We start from the raw sequence: 18,750 nt of genomic DNA on the forward strand, positions 1-18,750 counted from the left end.
ACATATAGATGTCCACCTTTTTTCTCAGTTGTCATGTCAACTGCGACTACTTTTGGTACTAATAGAAATGCATGTACATAGGGTGACCATCTGGGCCGGAGCTCATTCCGGGACTGTCAACTACCAACCCCCCCATTTGAAATAAATTATTTGTCACACAGATTCACACATTCATACATTCAACTTTTACTTTCTTTCTATTTAGCATAATTACATTATCTTGGGACTAATTCCACAAGACGCACATCCATATATATGAATACATCCTTATACTTAATTGTTATTATATTTTTGATTGCCTGACATATACTTCTCCACACTGCCTATTTTGTCGAACATATGTATGTACATAACATTTCTTTCATCAATATTTAATGTTTTCATGTCCACAAAATTAAATTGAACTATGTATATGGATGTTTTTAACATTCTCCACCAGTAACTTATTTCTTTCGTCTCACCACTGTTTCTTTAGTAAGAAAAAACCCTTTCGAAATTTGCGCATTGTGCGCTGGAATCGCATGCAGGATTTGAGCTATTTTTAATACTTCCGAGTAACAACACGAGTGTACCTTTGTTGCAAAAACCTGTACTACCTTATCTGCGTTGTTTTTCTAAACAAAATTCTTGACTTGTCTCGACACAAACTTCTTCAAGTTTGCATTTTGTCAAAATGACTATTTTTTTTATCGAAACAATAGAAAACCGGGACAGTTTCGTGTCAGGTCGGGACACCGGGGCATTACCTCCAAAAGCGGGACATGTCCCGGAATTCTAGGACGGATGGTCACCCTACATGTACATATATGTATATGTGTATGAAGGTACAAAAGCGGTGCAGCATTATTTTCATTGTTTTAAAGGCTTAAATTAATAAATGAAAAATATTAACAATCAATAATGTAAATATTATTTGATTATTTTTAGCAAAAGGTATGTTTCTTTTCATTTCATTTCTTTAACAAGTTTTTCGATGCGAGGGCAGTATTGAAATTGCCCAACAAGCAAATCACAGCTATACTAGTGTGACCGTAACTAAATTTGAATTTTTGCTTTAAATACCACGTGAAAGTTTGATCGCATAAAATGTAAATATAACAGTATTTTGTATTTTTACAATGTTCAAATATATTCAGCAGTGATTATTTGAAAGAAGCAATTAATTAATTCAGAAGATGTTTTGAATGATTTAGTTTGATACAAGAGGAGTAATATAAAGAAAGTATAAATTGCAGTTGTGTGTTTCTAAATGTTTAACATCGAGTATTCAGTGTTTGGTATTTTGTGTTTTAAAAGCTTGATCATTCGGTATGATCGTGTGATTGATTAGCCGATCTTTTGCGTTCATTAAAACTTTGGCGATAAATAAAGATTGGAGAAACAAGAAATTAATAAAAAATGTATGAATATATTGTACTTATTTTAAAAGATTATAAACGAGGCGGAATAGAACTACTAAGTGCGTAATCAGCGGAAAGAATTTATATATTTTAATAACAAAGCTCTACGGCGAAATTCAGCCGGCAAACTACTGAAAAAAAAGAAAAACAAATTATTTACATACATCTATCAAAGAAGTCCATACAGGCTCTTAATTGATACACACACACAATAGATTTTCTCAAGTGTGCTATCGCGATGGCTGCTCCAGCAGCCTGTACGCGTTTTTCGGACAATTACGACATCAAAGAGGAGCTCGGAAAGTAAGAGAACTTCTCAAATTTTTGGAATGTTTTTTTCGTTTAAAATAAAATATCAATTTGATTGCAGGGGTGCTTTTTCGATAGTAAAAAGATGTGTCCAAAAGTCAACAGGATTCGAATTTGCGGCCAAGATTATAAATACCAAGAAGCTAACAGCAAGGGGTGAGTAACTTATAAGTGAATCCAGGCTGTAACTGTAATTTGGATTTTTTCTTATAGATTTTCAAAAGCTGGAGCGCGAAGCCAGGATTTGTCGGAAGTTACATCACCCTAATATTGGTATATCATAACTTGATAGATGTACACATATTTACACATATAGCGCGTTCTTTTTTGGCCAGTAGAATAGGATAAGTATTTCGGCTGTATACCAATGGAAGAGATAGATATCAGGTTATATTAAAACGCCATGCTATTCACTATTCACTATTCACAATATATATATATTTACTACTATATATATTATATATATATATATATATATATATATATATATATATATATATATATATATATATATATATATCTATATATATATATATATATATATATATATATATATATATATATATATATATATATATAGTGTTATATGTTATATATATTATATGTATATATATATATATAACCTCGGATTACAATTGAAACTTAAACTCTGACGGTTTTACGAAAATATAAGTATTCAAAGGAGTTTTAATAGGCCCTGTAAATGTATTCGTTGTAAGCTGACGAGCTGAATGAATTTAGTCACGTACATCTATACGTCCGTATGAACGCAATCAACTAGAAGCTACAATCTACGGATATGAAATTTTAAATCTGTATGTTTATTTTCTTGTATACCATATAGTATAAGAATATAATTTATTTTTGTACCCTGAACCCATTGAAAATGGGAAATCAGGGTAAATTGGTTTTGTTGAAATGTATGTAACAGGCAGAAGCAGGCGTGGCAGATCCCACAAAGTATATACATATATTCTTGATCAGGGCGACGTGCTGAGACTTAAATTTTCAAAGTAAGCCCACACTGTAGCCAATGCGTGTTTATGCGTGCGTTCGTATGCCTGTGTGTGTGCGTGTGTGTGTGCATGTGCGAATAATTATTGCTCGAAGGGTTCAGGGGATCTCGTAGTTAAGCAGTCTCGACTAGAGCTTTCTTACTTGTTACATGTACATGTTGTCCATAGATTAAATACACTCGAATTATATTAAAGGTGTTCTGAAATAATAATAAATATATTATTGACCGTGTACCTTACAGTTCGATTGCATGACAGCATACAGGAGGAAAATTACCATTACCTTGTTTTTGATCTGTAAGTATACATATAAATAGACAACCACATTAATGTATTCTGCGAGAAATGTGAAATCTATCTGTATATATTTATATACAGTGGAATCCAGTTATAGCGACGCTCAAGGGACCGACGATTTTACGTCGCTATACCCGGAGGACGCTTAACCAGAAAGAGCAAAACAATTATTTAAAAATGATTTTTCTTACGGTTGCCGTGTCCGTAATAGGTTTAAAATAACACAATTTAATTTTTTAATTAAAACAAACCCTTATTTTTTTTTAAATTATTTCCTTCAAATGCCTCCAAAACGCTAGGTGCTGTCACTTCTTCATTTTGACGTCCGACGTTGTCGTTGCTATGCAATTTTTTGACGTTTCCTTTTTATACCCTGAACCCTGCTTGGAGAAGGCTCCAGCCGAGACTGCTCGACTAGGAGATACCCTGAACCCTACAAGCAGGGTTCAGGGTATCTCCTAGTCGAGCAGTCTCGGCTGGAGCCTTCTTACCTGTTTATACCCTGAACCCATTTTCAATGGGAAATCAGGGTATAATGGTTTTCTTGAAATGTATGTAACGGGCAGAAGGAGGCGTGGCAGACCCCACAAAGTATATATATTCTTGATCAGCGCGACGATTTAGCCATCTCCGTCTGTCCATCCGTCCGTCTGTCCGTATGTTTGAACGCGTCGATTTCAGAAGATATAAGAGCTAGAGACTTAAATTTTTTTTTTTACGAATTTTTTTAATGACCGTATATGCAGCGCGGATGTCGATTTTGCTTTTAAAATTCGATAAAACATCCATCCCGTTATATTTTTATCGAATAAAAACATTCAAGTTCAAGTCAGATGCCAGTACAGCTAATATATACAGCAAATCGTAAAGAAGACACGATATAAGAAAAAAAAAAGGGAAAACGAAAGACGCTTAAAAAGAAAAGGAAGAACCGCATAGTGAAACAAGAGAGTAGGGAAGAGGCAATGACAAAAAGAAGTTAAGAAGAGGGAGGACAGGAAGTAATAACATCTTAACATTGCAAAAAAGGAACGGGTTTGGGCAACAGATTAATGAAAAAAAGGCTAAGGCTAAGGCAAGAAACAAAATAGATAAAGCAAAGCAAAGAATATATAGAATAACAGAGCAGAACATAACGTAGTTTTATGTAAACTATAACCTAATTGCCCAAATGAGGAGATAAAACACACGACGTTTGTCTGACTCAAATAGCATTAAATTAGCTGATTATAATTAGTTAGTTAGTCAAGCATATTCAGTAAAGCTATCAGCTGATGCAAGGATACAAGCTATCAGCTGAAGGAAACAAACCACAATTCTAAACTGATTTCGAAACGAAAAGAAAAAAAAGAGAAAAACGAGAATTTGATTATACTAAATACATATATATTTACAGTGTAACTGGTGGTGAACTTTTCGAAGATATTGTGGCACGTGAATTTTATTCAGAGGCTGATGCATCGCATTGTATACAGCAAATATTGGAATCGGTCAATCACTGCCATCAGAACGGTGTTGTCCATCGAGATCTCAAGCCAGAGAATTTACTATTAGCAAGTAAGGCAAAGGGTGCAGCTGTGAAACTCGCGGACTTTGGTCTAGCCATTGAAGTGCAGGGTGATCATCAAGCCTGGTTTGGATTTGCTGGCACTCCAGGGTATTTGTCGCCAGAGGTATTGAAGAAAGAGCCTTATGGCAAATCGGTAGATATATGGGCATGCGGTAAGCTTCTTTGACATTCGTTCAGTTACCTAATTTTCAATAGTGCTTATTGACTATTTGTTTCATCCACATAGGCGTCATACTCTACATATTATTGGTCGGCTATCCCCCTTTTTGGGACGAGGATCAGCATCGATTGTATTCGCAAATAAAGGCAGGCGCTTACGATGTAAGGATGCATATTTTATTCATATTTAATTTCATAACAATGGACAGACCTCGCAGACTAATCGTTTGGAATTGGGACGCTCTGAATCCGGATCGTTAACTGTAAACAGAAACGCTCAGATACGTTCATACAGACGGAAAGACACACAGACACATAAGCGGACAGGGTTTATTTATAGTGATGCTGACTGCACTTGAATTTAATGTCGATCCCTTACACACTATATTGTAGTATCCATCACCCGAATGGGACACTGTGACGCCCGAGGCTAAGAATTTGATTAACCAGATGCTGACTGTAAACCCAAATAAGCGAATAACAGCAGCTGAAGCTCTAAAGCACCCATGGATTTGTGTACGTATTTCCAGTGCCAAAGCTTTGTGGTCTGTTTTGTGAGCATCAATTTCAATCTTTCTCTCCATTTATAGCAAAGAGAACGTGTGGCTTCTGTGGTGCATCGCCAGGAAACTGTGGATTGTCTCAAAAAATTCAATGCTCGGCGCAAGCTAAAGGGCGCTATACTAACAACAATGCTTGCAACCAGGAACTTCTCTAGTAAGCAGATATATGGTGATCCATAAAAATAGATATATATACATATGTAGTATGTGTAGGAGAAGTTATCCGGCTTAAAACTTGTTCACTTACAATTATATTTTGTATACCCTGAACCCATTTTCAATGGGAAATCAGGGTATAATGGTTTTGTTGAAATGTATGTAACGGGCAGAAAGAGGCGTGGCAGACCCCACAAAGTATATATATTCTTGATCAGGGCGTCGAGCTGAGTCGATTTGGCCCTGTCCGTCTGTCTGTCCATCCGTCCGTATGTGTGAACGTGTCGATATCAGAAGATATAAGAGCTAGAGACTTGAAACTAGGTCCGTGTATATCACGCGCATATCAAGTTTTTCTTTTTATATCGATAACTACTCCCGATATTTTATTATCGATCACCTTTAGAGCTAGAGCTTGCAATTTTTAAATGTAGACTTATATGTATTTGATATAATTTCGATTTTTGTTGTAATTTATTAAATGTTACCGATCTTTATAGGCAGAAGCATGATCACTAAAAAGGGCGACGGCTCTCAAGTGAAGGAATCAACGGATTCGTCGAGCACAACTTTGGAGGATGATGATGTCAAAGGTAAATATCTATACAGTAATTAAGCTGGTAGTTCTATTTGTACTCCTCCAACTTTGGAAATTCGAGCTCGAATTTCAGTTCTTATATGAGTGAAGTGAGGTTTCTATATGTGTTTAGGTGTTTCTGGGTCGTACGAACTAGTGATCTAGACAACCAAGATGTACTTTTTATGTATGATTCATAAAATGCCCATCTACTTGTCTCTATATATAAATTTACTCAGATAAGCCTTTTTTCCTTTAATTTAGTTCGCACGCATATTTTCTGTTCATATGGTAATATAGCTGTCGTAATGTGATGATTCTACTTGATTTGCCTGTATCTAATTCTTTCTGTTCACTTATTTTTTGATGGAATGCTTAAGTATTACCTTTTCAATGAAACATATTTTTTATATGTTTGCACATTTAACTCAATTTTTAGAGAGTATATCTTTGTCTCATATAGCTTTAGGATACCCTTCAATATCGCTCAACATAACAATACATCCCGACTGTATTCAAACACTATCAGTAACTTCACCTGACGAAGCTCTCTATTCATTATAAACTGGATCCAGCCTTGTTGAGGAACTACAGCACTTGTTGTATTAATCGTTCCAGTTTATATGAAGCTCTGTCCGATAACCTGATACATCAAATTTACTATTTCTAAACAACAAATGTTTTACTTTGTAGAGAGAGCAAAATATGACAAGAAATATAAGCAGAAAAGCAGGTGGGTAGGTACTAGATGAGAGGTAAAATGGCGAAGGAGGATCTGAAGAAAGAAGAGAAGGTCGCGAGGACGAACAAGAAACTTTAAAGCTATAAGAAGAGAATATAAAGCAGAAATTAATGGAATCTAGAAGTTAGGAATTGTGAGCTAGAAGATATATAAGTCATAGCGAATATTAGCCGGTTGCACCCAACTGAATCGTCATTGCATATATTTTTTTCTATTGCTCTAATTACATTTAGTCAAGTTCTTATGTGTTGTAAAAAGCCTTTTCCTTAATTTATTTCAACTATTAAAATTAAAAAAAAAAAAAAAGATTCTTTATGTGAAAAGCTATCGTGAATCTATAAACTGGAGCAAATATTCAAAAGTATTGGAAAACAACAGATTTGCAACTATCAATTATGAAAATGTTTCATTTCGTTTTTTTTTAGAAGATAAAAAAGGGATCGTTGATCGCAGTACCACAGTCATATCTAAAGACCCAGAAGGTAACATTTTCAGTTTGTTATTGTTATTATTATTATGTTTGTTATTATTTTCAATTTGTAGTTGTTTCTTGATTTTTCACCTGTCTTTAAACATTAACCAAATACACAAGCAAAATACAAACACAAACATTAACCAAAGCAACGATTTTCTCATAAATAAATAAATAATATATATATAAATAAATATATATATATTTATATTTATATATATACCCATTTTGCTTCAGATTTAAGGGGATACGGTTGAGAACAGGTTCTGAGTGGAATACACATAGATATTACCAAACAGTATGAGAGTTGATTATTAACTGAGCCTTGCATTCTCTTCTGTCAAGTTGTTGGTCTTCATTGATTTAATTTTAATTTCAGTGATGGAGCTACTAACATTGGAATGAAATTTGGGGACGGCAAGGAATGAAACCATTTCATTCCATTCATTACAATTAGAACTGTCCAAACAGTCCCTTCCAAATATTTTATTGAATTGTGTTGAAGATTCCAAGGTTCTTCTCAATCGGAGTTCCTTTTATCTTGTTATTTGGAAAACAGAATTTTGAAAATATTTAATATATATATATAATTTAAATATTTATATAACAAACGATGTGTAATATATTTATTTATTTATACATATATATCAAAGTTCCCAAAATTATATTGTACAAATATAATTAATTATATATACTAAGCATATATATATATATTTACAAGCAGGTAACGGTCGCCACGTATCTATACATATTTCCTCTATAGCGTTGCGATCAAATTTCACACTCACATTCAATTCGCACTGTGAGATGCTGACATTTGAACAAAATTCAATCGTGTTTAAACAAAATATACAAAAATTACAATTACTAATTACAAAAAAAATATTATATCGAAGGAGGAAATGGATATTATATTATATCTGCAATTAGTTTACTGTTTTATCGATATCATTAAAACGATAGTAGCTATCAAGTATTTGACGCAAAGCTAACATACGTATGCATGCCATTCGGCGGCCTACAACAGATAATTCTCCAATGCATAGTTCCTGTAAAGATAGGGATAGATCATCAATTTGTTCATGATCAAGAATATTTGTATATAATCTGGCACGTTTTCTTCTACCTGTTGCATGCAGCTAACAAAGAAATTCGCATTTGCATTTGCATTTCAATGGGCTCAGATCTGGTGACCATATAGTTTCAGCCATGCGTTGCCTATATATACCAGAATATATTTAAAGCTTCAATTCGCTAGCGTCTTAGGAATATATTGATATTCCTTACACGCGAGGGACGAACACTGCAGAAAATAAATAAAGAAACTCTTTTCATTTCCGGAAATAAAAATATAATTTATTCGGCCACAAATCGTAAATATAGTATATGTGCTCTTCCTTTTTCTTAAAATAGGTGTTGAAATAAAGAACATGCACTCTGATGTCAAAATTTGAAAAGGTTCGGGGAAACAATATGTGTAACAAAAAGAAAAATGAAATATAACATGAAATGTATAGATTTGGAACATTACTTATCTAGCTTAGAATCTGGAAAGGGAACCAATTGATAGACGCAAGCGCTGCATGCTGAGCCAAAGAGCTTTGGATTTGTACTAATTAGAAAACTAGTAATACCAAATAAGCAATTGATCAGTGAAATATGCATCAAGCTGATTCCACACAAATATTATTATTAAAACACTAGGCCACCAGACACAGAGCCCAGCTAAGTTAAAGGACCGAAAGTCTCATTGTAATCCTTCCTCGGTGCAATTGCCGTTCGGCATTGACAATAGGAATGCCAATAATTTTACTAATGAAAGTTATATGAGTAATCAGAGACAGTCAGAGTTACGCCTCAGAGGTGAGTACGCAACTCCATTAAAGCTGGGAAACTTAACAAAGCTACAAAGTATACACACACTCACATGGCGTATACTTGGTGCATATATATACATACACATGCTATATATTCTCTTTTCTGATCTATTGCAGATCGCATGTTACATTTTTGCTGTTTATCAAATAAAAATGGGAACTACTCAAAATGATACGTATGTATTTGTGTTTTATCAAACAACTCTTCGCTCGCTCGATCTACTCTGTTTTTCACTCTCTCTCACTCTCTCTCTCTCTCTGTCTCTCTCTCTGGTATCGTACTCACCTCTGTATAGTAACTATATCCAGAAGCTAGATGTGTCTGTTGTGCTTAACATTTCGACCAGCTCTACTCTCTATGTATGAGAGCTAAGTACCCTAGTCATATATGTAACTGCGCTCGTCTTCTAGACCCTAAATACTTTGCTACCCCTGCTTCATGTAGGTTCCGTCTTTCCAAATTTGAGCACTGAGAAGGCTAAACAGGAACTTTTTGATACCCGAAGATATTTTCGGACTCTACAGATTCTAAGACAAAAATCGAAGCTATCAATAATTTTAATAAATGCTAAGTAAACTCAATAAAATAAATAACATTAATGAAAGTTCTGAGATGCATTTCAACGCAAATAATAAAATATTAAACCAGTCAGAAGCACGGGCTGGAGCAGAGCGCGGAGTGGCTAAAATGTTTCTCCTTTGCCTGTTTTAGTTTCCCAATTCCAAGGCACTAGTCTTTTAAAATAAAACTAGGAGACGTAAGGTTTGTCGCGACACAGTTTGAGACATTGGGAAAGTTTTAAAATTTAATGAATAGATATACTCAAATTAAAAAGAAGAGTTTCAAGTCTGTAAATTGATATTTCGTAGGATCTGTATACACTTTTTTCAATGTCATATACAAATTTATTCCTTTAGGCTCATTTTAATAATTTTAGCTAAATTTCAAGACGATTGCTCAAGTAGTCAATAATTAATATTTAGAATGACCCCCCTTATCTTTATACCCTGAACCTATTGAAAATGGGAAATCAGGGTATAACGTAGCATGCAGAAGGATGCGTGGCAGACCCCACAAAGTATATATATTCTTGATCAGGGCGACGAGCTGAGTCTTTTTGGCCCTGTTCGTCTTTCTTTCCGTCCGTCTGTCCGTATGTATGTACGCGTCGATTTTAGAAGATATAAGAGCTAGAGACTTGAAATTTTTTTTTAAATGTCCGTATATAGTTTATCACTAAAAATCGATGACTCATCCCGTTACTTTTTTATCGATAAAACCAGTTATAAAATTATATCTCCTACACCTTTAACGCTAGCGTCTCAAAATTTTGTATGTATACTTATATGCATTTTATACAATTTCGGGTTTTGTTAAAATTTACCCCCACCCCTATATTCACATCTCACCCCTATGTCTGTAAAAAGCGTATTTCAAATACTAGAGACTTGTGCTTTGGCAAATACATGCATATCTATATATAATCTATAATGAAGATAGTGCATCCAAGAGAAAAGTTATAAAGCAATTAAGTTCCCACAGTAAGCCACCACTGCAGCCAATGTTTATGCGTGGCTGCTTGTGTGTGTATATGCAAGCGTATGTGTGTGTGTGTGTGTGTGTGTGTGCGTGTGCGTGTGCGAAAGACGCGAAAAATTATTGAAATAGTTATTGCTCGAAGGGTTCAGTAGATCTCGTAGTCGAGCAGTCTCGACTCGGCTTTATAATAATATAGTGTTTCCGGGCGTCATAATACTCAAAATACTCAGATCACGTGTGTATAGTTCAATTTTACACAACTAATACAAACACTTTACGAATATCAGTTTCACCCTCACACACTTTGCTCAGAGATTAACTCCCATTTTGTCGATGTTTGCCTTATTATTATTTTGTTGAATTTGATAGCATATATATATATATATATATATATATATATATATATATATATATATATATATATATATATATATATATATATATATATATATAAACATATATTTTTATAAACTGTGTGCGTTTTAGAAATAAGGATTGTGTGTCCTGCAAAAACTTGCCAGCAAATGTCAGGAAACTCCTCGCAATGCTCTTCAGGTACGTAAAAAGGGCTTTGCTTTTTGGAACATATCCATCTTATCAGTAGCACATACTATATGTAGTATATATATGTTTCGATTTGCTTGATATGCATCAATTCTAATTGTATGTTCCCCAACGACCTAGCACATTGTGTATTACTCTTTATATACCAACCGCCTGCATGTTTCCTCTCTCTTCCTTTTAAGGTTTTTTATTTGTATATATATTCTATATAAGTGATCAAATATATTTCTATTTTATTTTTGTATCGTGAACCATGGGCAGTTCAGGATATAATGGTTACAAGAGGCGGATTGGTGTGGAAACAGCTTACAACCTATAATGTATATAAATATATATATGTAATTACGCGGGCTTTTGTCCTAATACTCCCATTTCTATAGCATATTTAAACCGCATAATATCTGGTTCCTTTCTATCCCTAGTCTGACTTGTGCGCTCTTGTTGGTTTTTTTTACCCTGAACGCATTGAAAATGGTAAATCAGGTTACAATGGTTTTGTAAAAAGTATGTAACAGGCAGAAGGAATCATCACAGGTCGACGAACTGAGTCAGTCTGTTAGTTATAAGACCTAGTGACTTGAAATGTAACATACATACTCGTGTATACCATATGCAGTACAAGTTTATCTTAACTAACTTATCCGATATCGTTTTTATCAAGAATAACCTATAAATTGATTTAGTTTTTCCAGTCTAATTTGAACAATATTAAACGTGGCGACTTCAGATTTACTGTGTATATACATATGATAAATACGAAGATTTTGTAATTTACAGATTTTGGACACCACACCCCCTTTGCCCTCAATTGTTAAACGTATTTAAAAAAACTATAGACTTGTGTTTCGGAATATTATGATCACGTTCTGAAAGTTTCATGAAGATAGTCCTAATACAAAAGAAATTATTCAACTAGAAAATTAGCACGCTGCTTACTGCGCAGTTAGCAGAGCGCAGGCTTATGCATGCGTGTGGATGCATGTGTATGTAGGTGTGCATAAAAGAAATGCAGATTGATTAAAATATCAGCATAGAGGGTTCAGGGTATCCCCAAGTCGAGCAGTTCTTTCTTCTTCTATCTATTGTTTTCCATCTATTTTAGTTTTAGATTCATAGCATAGAGCAGTATAGTGCTTCTTAGTTGATTAAATATGAAATTAAACATTTCCATAGAGGTAGGGTATGTATATAGTATGATAGTGTATGTGCAAATATATACACAAAAATGGATCAGTTAATTATCTGTTAATATTTAACATGTTTTAGTGGATCTCTCACTCATTCTTAATAAACATTATTCTAAACAGCACCTATCACAGTAAATGAGAGGGCATCAATTAAAATTATATCTATATGTACATTTTTCCTCTGTCCTCCTCTCTCGTGAATAAAATTGTGTTTGCATACCTTAAAAAAAAAATTACATATAGATATAGAGCAAAACTACGAATTATCAGGAAAAACAAATAAGAAAAAGTTTGTCACTTTTCTATTTAATTCAGAAGAAACCAATCTAAATCTTTTAAATATTGGAAAACAAAAATTGTTTAAATAAATCTGACTTTAATATTGAATTTGAATATATATATATATATAATTTTTTCAAATATATATATACAATTTAAACTATATATAAATTTAAACTAGCTTTACTTGAAACTAGAATGTTCGAACATAGGTCCGTCGCACTTTTAGAGGCTGAAGCAGACAGATTGCCATACAGCCACCGAGCTGACTGAGACCAGGCATGATGCCGGACTAAGACATCTCTTGAACCCAACTTCCAACAGTCAATGAAACTCTCAAAACGTAGTTTTTTGCCTAATTATTATAATTTTGTGTTAAGATTTAAGTATATACATATTAATTTATATATCACATTTATTATCATCGGTGCGTTGGTTAGCTGGTTGGCTAGTTAGTTCGTTGGTTTGAATCGTTCAAGAATTGTAATTCTCATCCTTCGCCATACGTAATCGAAACTCATCCGTGGTTGTAATTTCGCTGTGCAATAATTACATAGCAAAATGCAAGTTGTTAACTATGCGCCTGTATAAATAGACCTCCTCTCATTGCTCTACTTTATTTAATTCAACAATTAAACTCGGCTCCACATGGGAACAAAGCAGCCAGACGACAGGAAATTATTAAGATCACAGAACAATTGATCGAAGCGATTAACAGCGGGGACTTCGATGGATATACGTAAGTGCTAAGATCTAAGCATTATCCTTAAATAATTTGTACTATATTTTGTGTCTTTTAAATTAATTTCTTGGCTCTTCCAGTAAGATATGTGATCCGCATTTAACTGCTTTCGAGCCAGAAGCATTGGGCAATTTGGTTGAAGGAATCGACTTTCATAAATTCTATTTCGAGAATGGTAAAATACAAGTCAAATACATATAATTGTTTACATGTATATACAAAAAAAAAAAAAAAAAAAAAATATATATATATATATATATATATATATATATATATGGATCATTTTTCTTACAGTGCTTGGTAAAAATTGCAAAGCCATTAATACAACAATTCTAAATCCGCACGTACATCTATTGGGTGAGGAAGCCGCTTGCATAGCCTATGTAAGACTTACACAATATATCGATAAGTAAGTACGACGCGCAAATACTCTCTACATTCCCTCCACGACTCCGATTGCAATGAGAAAGGCTCTGTTAGGATAACTCATCACTTATCACATTTATAAAATTCAGTCAGTCGAGCGCACTCGGAGATCATGAATTACAGTAGACCCTCGACTTTCCCCTTATGCAGGGGCCGACTACATTCGGGATTTGATAGGCCCTACTAAATGTTTGCATAGAAGAATCGACGAAGTATTCCTGTTTGCCGTGGGGGCAGTGAGTGGCAGTAGCTAATAATCTTTCTATCGATAGATATAAATTGGCGGGAGGTGGTGTATGAGTATGTTTTTATACCCTGAACCCATTGAAAATGGGAAATCAGGGTATAATGGTTTTGTTGAAATGTATGTAACAGGCAGAAGGAGGCGTGGCAGACCCCACAAAGTATATATATTCTTGATCAGGGTGACGAGCTGAGTTGATTTGGCCCTGTCCGTCTGTCTGTCTGTCCGTCTGTCCGTCTGTCCGTCTGTCCGTATGTTTGAACGCGTCGATTTCCGAAGATATAAGAGCTAGAGACTTCAAATTTTTTGTAAAATGTTCGTAATTACAGCGCGCATATCGAGTTTATCATTAAAATTCGATAACTCATCCCGATCTTTTTTTATCGATGAAAAACCCTATCGAAAACCAGTTATAAAATTATATCTTCTACACCTTTATTGCTAGAGTCTCCAAATTTTGAATGTATGCTTATATGCAATTTATACAATTTCGGTTTTTGTTAAAATTTACCCCCCACCTCTAAATTCACCCCCTCACCCTCACTTTTGTAAAACGCGTATTTCAAATACTAGAGACTTGTGCTTTGGCAATTACATGCATATTCATGTTATAATCATAATCTTAAAGTTTCATGAAGATCGTACGTCCACAAAAAAAGTTATTAAACAATTAAGTTCTCATAGTAAGCGCACACTGCAGCCCATGCGTGTTTATGCGTGGGTGCTTGTGTGTGTATGTGGTATGTGTGTGTGTTTCTTGTGTAAGCTGAAAGACGCGAAAAATTCTTGAAATAGCTAGCACTCCAAGGGTTCAGGGGATCTCGTAGTCGAGCAGTCTCGACTAGAGCTTTCTTACTTGTTGTATAAACATTTGTTTCTATTGTCAGCACTCTGCTGCTGTCCAGATGGAGCAGGGCATACTTCCTCTATCTAGCGGGTGTAAATTCGCCCGTCCGCGTAGAATAGTCCAAGCTCGAATAAAACGAGCTGCTCCTTGTTGAGACCGGGAAAAATTTGTATTAATCGTAATACTTATACACGCTCCATTCCCAACCCCGGTACATCAAAGGGGCGATTAACTCGGATGATCACCTTACTTTTGGACCTTTCGTAATTTAGGTCCTGCTCTTGACCTGGACCTGGAACGTGGAGCGTTTAGGACCCTCGAGCTCTAGCGTTAATAATAACTCTTAATATTTCAGGCAAGGACATGCACACACTCATCAGTCGGAGGAGACTCGCGTCTGGCACAGGCGCGACAACAAGTGGCAGAATGTTCACTTTCATCGAAGCGCATCTGGCAAGATAAGCGGGGCAACGACTTTCGATTTTATACCACAAAAGTAGATAGAGGCATAAAGCGAGCGGAAGAATTTCAATGATGGGTCGGTCAATCAACTATGATCGAAGTGTGGTTTAAACTTACCAATCAATAAACAGCAAAGAGGTCTGAACCAAAAATTAGAATGCATTATAAAAAAGTCAACTTTGTTTTCTATATTATTTTTGTAAGCTCAAATTTGATTCGAAAAAGATTCAAAAAGATAACACACAGATTTATGTAACATCTTTTTTAAAATTATATATTGTACGCATGTGAAGTTTCGAGCATGTACTAAGAACAAAACAAAAAGAGCAACAAAGTGAATGTTATGAATAATAGTGGCGGCATAAACAAAAGATTCCCCTAGTAGAAATCCATTCGATCGAATAAGTCAATAGTAGTAAACACAAAAAAGAGTAAAAACCAAACGAAATACAATTTGTGCCCAAATATCAAGCAGAAAAGGGGAGTTTTCCTGAAATAGAATGTATATGATCACCAATATCTCTATGGATTCATTCTACATACACACGCACATACGCACACACACACACATCATTATCCGTCTCTGTATCTTATATATATATATATATATATATGTTTATGTTGATTGTATTTGGTGTATATATGTAAGTATGTATAAATTATACGTACGTACACCTTATTTAATATATACACGAAAAAGAGATTTAACAAAATTTAAGATGAGACAATTAACACGATTAAGAAACACACTCAAATTTTATTATATATATATATATATATATATATATATATATATATATATACTAACTGGCAACAACAAAAACACACACACACACTGCTTTGTGTGTAGTGAAATCAAACCTAGGGAAAGAAAAATTGCATTCACGCGCATAATAAATTATAAAAAAAAAATTATACGAAGCATAATGCTAACACACGATATTGCGAAAAATAAGTTAATATATTTAATAAAATAAAATATTAAGCATTTACAAATTTTATTATACCAAACACGCAATGAACAGAATAACAGCTAATTATTATAGAACTATGGAAAAAAAACATGCTACAAATGATTGGTATCTGAGTTGAATTCAAATCTGAGCAAGTAGCCGTCTGCTGGTCACAGGGTTGCTCGACTGGCAGATACCTTACTAAGCATATGATATGAGTTGTGGCTGACTTGGTTGCGCATAGCTCGAAATGTGTATATGATTTTATCAATTTGAGGCGAGGACTTCTCCGCTAAACACAAACTACTCGGCAATTGATAACGAGTGAGCTACTTAATTAGAGCTCTCAATGATTTTTCCAACTTATCTTGCTGCGGAGGATCTCATAAGTTAGCCGTTCAAGACTAAATCTACCACTGATATTGAAGTTTATATACATATATAGGCCTTCATCATCTTCATCATTACATAAAGATATCTGAAGAATTCAGTAGATCTTGAATAGAATTTGATATAAGTTCAGGGTATATATGTAAAATTATCAGATTATTCAAGTTTTAGTTATGATATTATAAAAAATAAAAAAAATAATATAATATTAAATTCTTTAAAAATCTGAAAAATCAAAAATTATTATGAATTATATTATTATATAAATGTGTATTTCATCTATTTAAAAAAATTTAGTAAACGGCCCAAAAACTTCACTTTTTAGAAATACAAATTCAATTCAAAATCCTTTAAAACTCAAATATAAATATACAAAACTCAAATAAAAAACAATTACGAAGCTCTTAATAATATATACCTATATACATATAAAGAATTTCAGATTATATGAATAATATTCTATATATAAAGATTTCAATGTTATTCATTACATAAAAAAGCGTATGTCAACTAAAAGAAAACAGAAAAAGAAACGTTATACACATTATATATGCCAGTTGCAATACTTTTTCAACTATGTTTTAAATTTAAATACTTAAAAAAACAAACAAAAAATCTAAAAATACTTATTTTGAAACTTATGAAAAAACTTTGATTTTTAAATCTGATTATAAACATATTTTAAGCAAGGGAAGAAAGGCGAAAAGTTCAAAATATCTTGTCGATCTAGTCAAAATCCTTAGGCTTGGCAAATGTTTCAGTCATATTCGATAGTTTGGTTAATTTTAATCAAATATATATCGATAAGCCAACTCATAGCGCATAACATCAACATTATTGAAGGCAGAAACCTAAAGATACGAACAATTTCCTAATTTGTGTTAATGGAGTCATTGGTAAATTTTTGTGAGTGCAAGATAAAACCTTGGTAAACGGATTAAAGTCCAGTTTCGGCCTCAGCTAATACAACATAAAAATATAAATATAAAAAGAGAGAAAGGAGACATTCACACGAATTTTAAAAATTTGTAGTGCATTTCTTTGTTTGTAATTTGTCAGCCAACAGATTCATAAGTTAACTTATTGTGCACAAATATTGTTAGATGAAGTTACCTGTATGGAAAGAGCTGCAGCTACGGTGGACCGTACATTGCACTGATAAAACAATCCAGCCGACTTCTCCGTTATATGATACAAATTATTTTGTTCTCTGATTTTGTTAGTTCAATAGGTTCCTCTAAGAAAGAAAAGTTCGATCAGCCATCAATACCTACATATATTACTATATGGATGAGGATATATGGCTTGAGCACACTGACGGACATTACAGATCATATCATATACATATATGTATCTACATAGTAAATATTAGTGTGTATGTATGTATATATGTATGTTTGAGAGTCTGTTAAAATATTTTCTGGCTATGCAAGGTTATGGACAACAAAATTTGACTTTCATCAAAACTAAATCATTTACTTTGATACAAACACACATACGTTTTATGTGAATGGAATTCATGAATACGGAGACACACACAGATGATAGATTCGGACGTCCACGCACACAAATTTCAACTATAAGCGGAAAGGACATTCGGAAACCATATACATAGATAATGCTAATGCTGTTAAATGTCGTGTATGCATGTTCAATTAATCCAAGGCAACGGGAGTACGATTATTATCGATAATTTTCTAGTACTTAAACGTTTTCTTAAATTATCTAAATCCAAAGAAATATAAAATTCAAAACATTATACATAAAATGATCATATATTAAGAATAAATCACAAAACCAAAAACAACAAAGAAAAATTTATATACAATGATAAAGCACATTATAAGATAGAATTGTATCAAATTGTTTACCAATTGTAAACCCTCACCCCCCCCCCCCCCCCCCCCAAAAAAAAAAAAAAAAAAAAAAAACACTACAGGAGAAAAAAAAAAATCCGAAACATTGAGCGATCACGAAC

General features: G+C 33.7%; 1 protein-coding gene across 9 annotated transcripts; it reads left to right on the plus strand.

Moving 5' to 3' along the window:
• The first annotated feature begins 1,562 nt into the window (after nt 1–1,562).
• CaMKII (Calcium/calmodulin-dependent protein kinase II) lies at nt 1,563–18,664 on the plus strand. Of its 9 annotated transcripts, none has more exons than XM_089472564.1 (15): nt 1,563–1,703; nt 1,771–1,865; nt 1,923–1,982; nt 2,968–3,022; nt 4,419–4,744; nt 4,819–4,913; nt 5,145–5,267; nt 5,342–5,468; nt 5,971–6,063; nt 7,215–7,271; nt 11,165–11,233; nt 13,369–13,447; nt 13,531–13,625; nt 13,745–13,859; nt 15,323–18,664. In XM_089472564.1, the coding sequence occupies exons 1-15, from the start codon at nt 1,639–1,641 to the stop codon at nt 15,465–15,467; spliced, it is 1,599 nt and encodes a 532-aa protein (XP_089328690.1). In that variant the 5' UTR covers nt 1,563–1,638; the 3' UTR covers nt 15,468–18,664. The 9 variants fall into 9 exon arrangements, with proteins under 9 accessions (XP_089328690.1, XP_089328691.1, XP_089328695.1 ...); XM_089472565.1 differs by having other exon boundaries at nt 13,372–13,447; XM_089472569.1 differs by lacking the exon at nt 11,165–11,233.
• The last annotated feature ends 86 nt before the right edge of the window (nt 18,665–18,750 follow it).

This window comes from Drosophila arizonae, chromosome 6 (assembly GCF_054131065.1).
Source record: "Drosophila arizonae isolate 15081-1271.41 chromosome 6, UAZ_ARI_1.0, whole genome shotgun sequence".
Lineage (NCBI taxonomy): Eukaryota > Metazoa > Arthropoda > Insecta > Diptera > Drosophilidae > Drosophila > Drosophila arizonae.

Bases quoted from the DNA above. Each gene is read 5' to 3' on its own strand.
- CaMKII (XM_089472564.1), top strand. From the start codon at position 1,639: ATGGCTGCTCCAGCAGCCTGTACGCGTTTTTCGGACAATTACGACATC. The intron at 4,745-4,818 runs GTAAGCTTCTTT...TCATCCACATAG, and splicing joins GGTAGATATATGGGCATGCG to GCGTCATACTCTACATATTA. The intron at 5,469-5,970 runs GTAAGCAGATAT...CGATCTTTATAG, and splicing joins TGCAACCAGGAACTTCTCTA to GCAGAAGCATGATCACTAAA.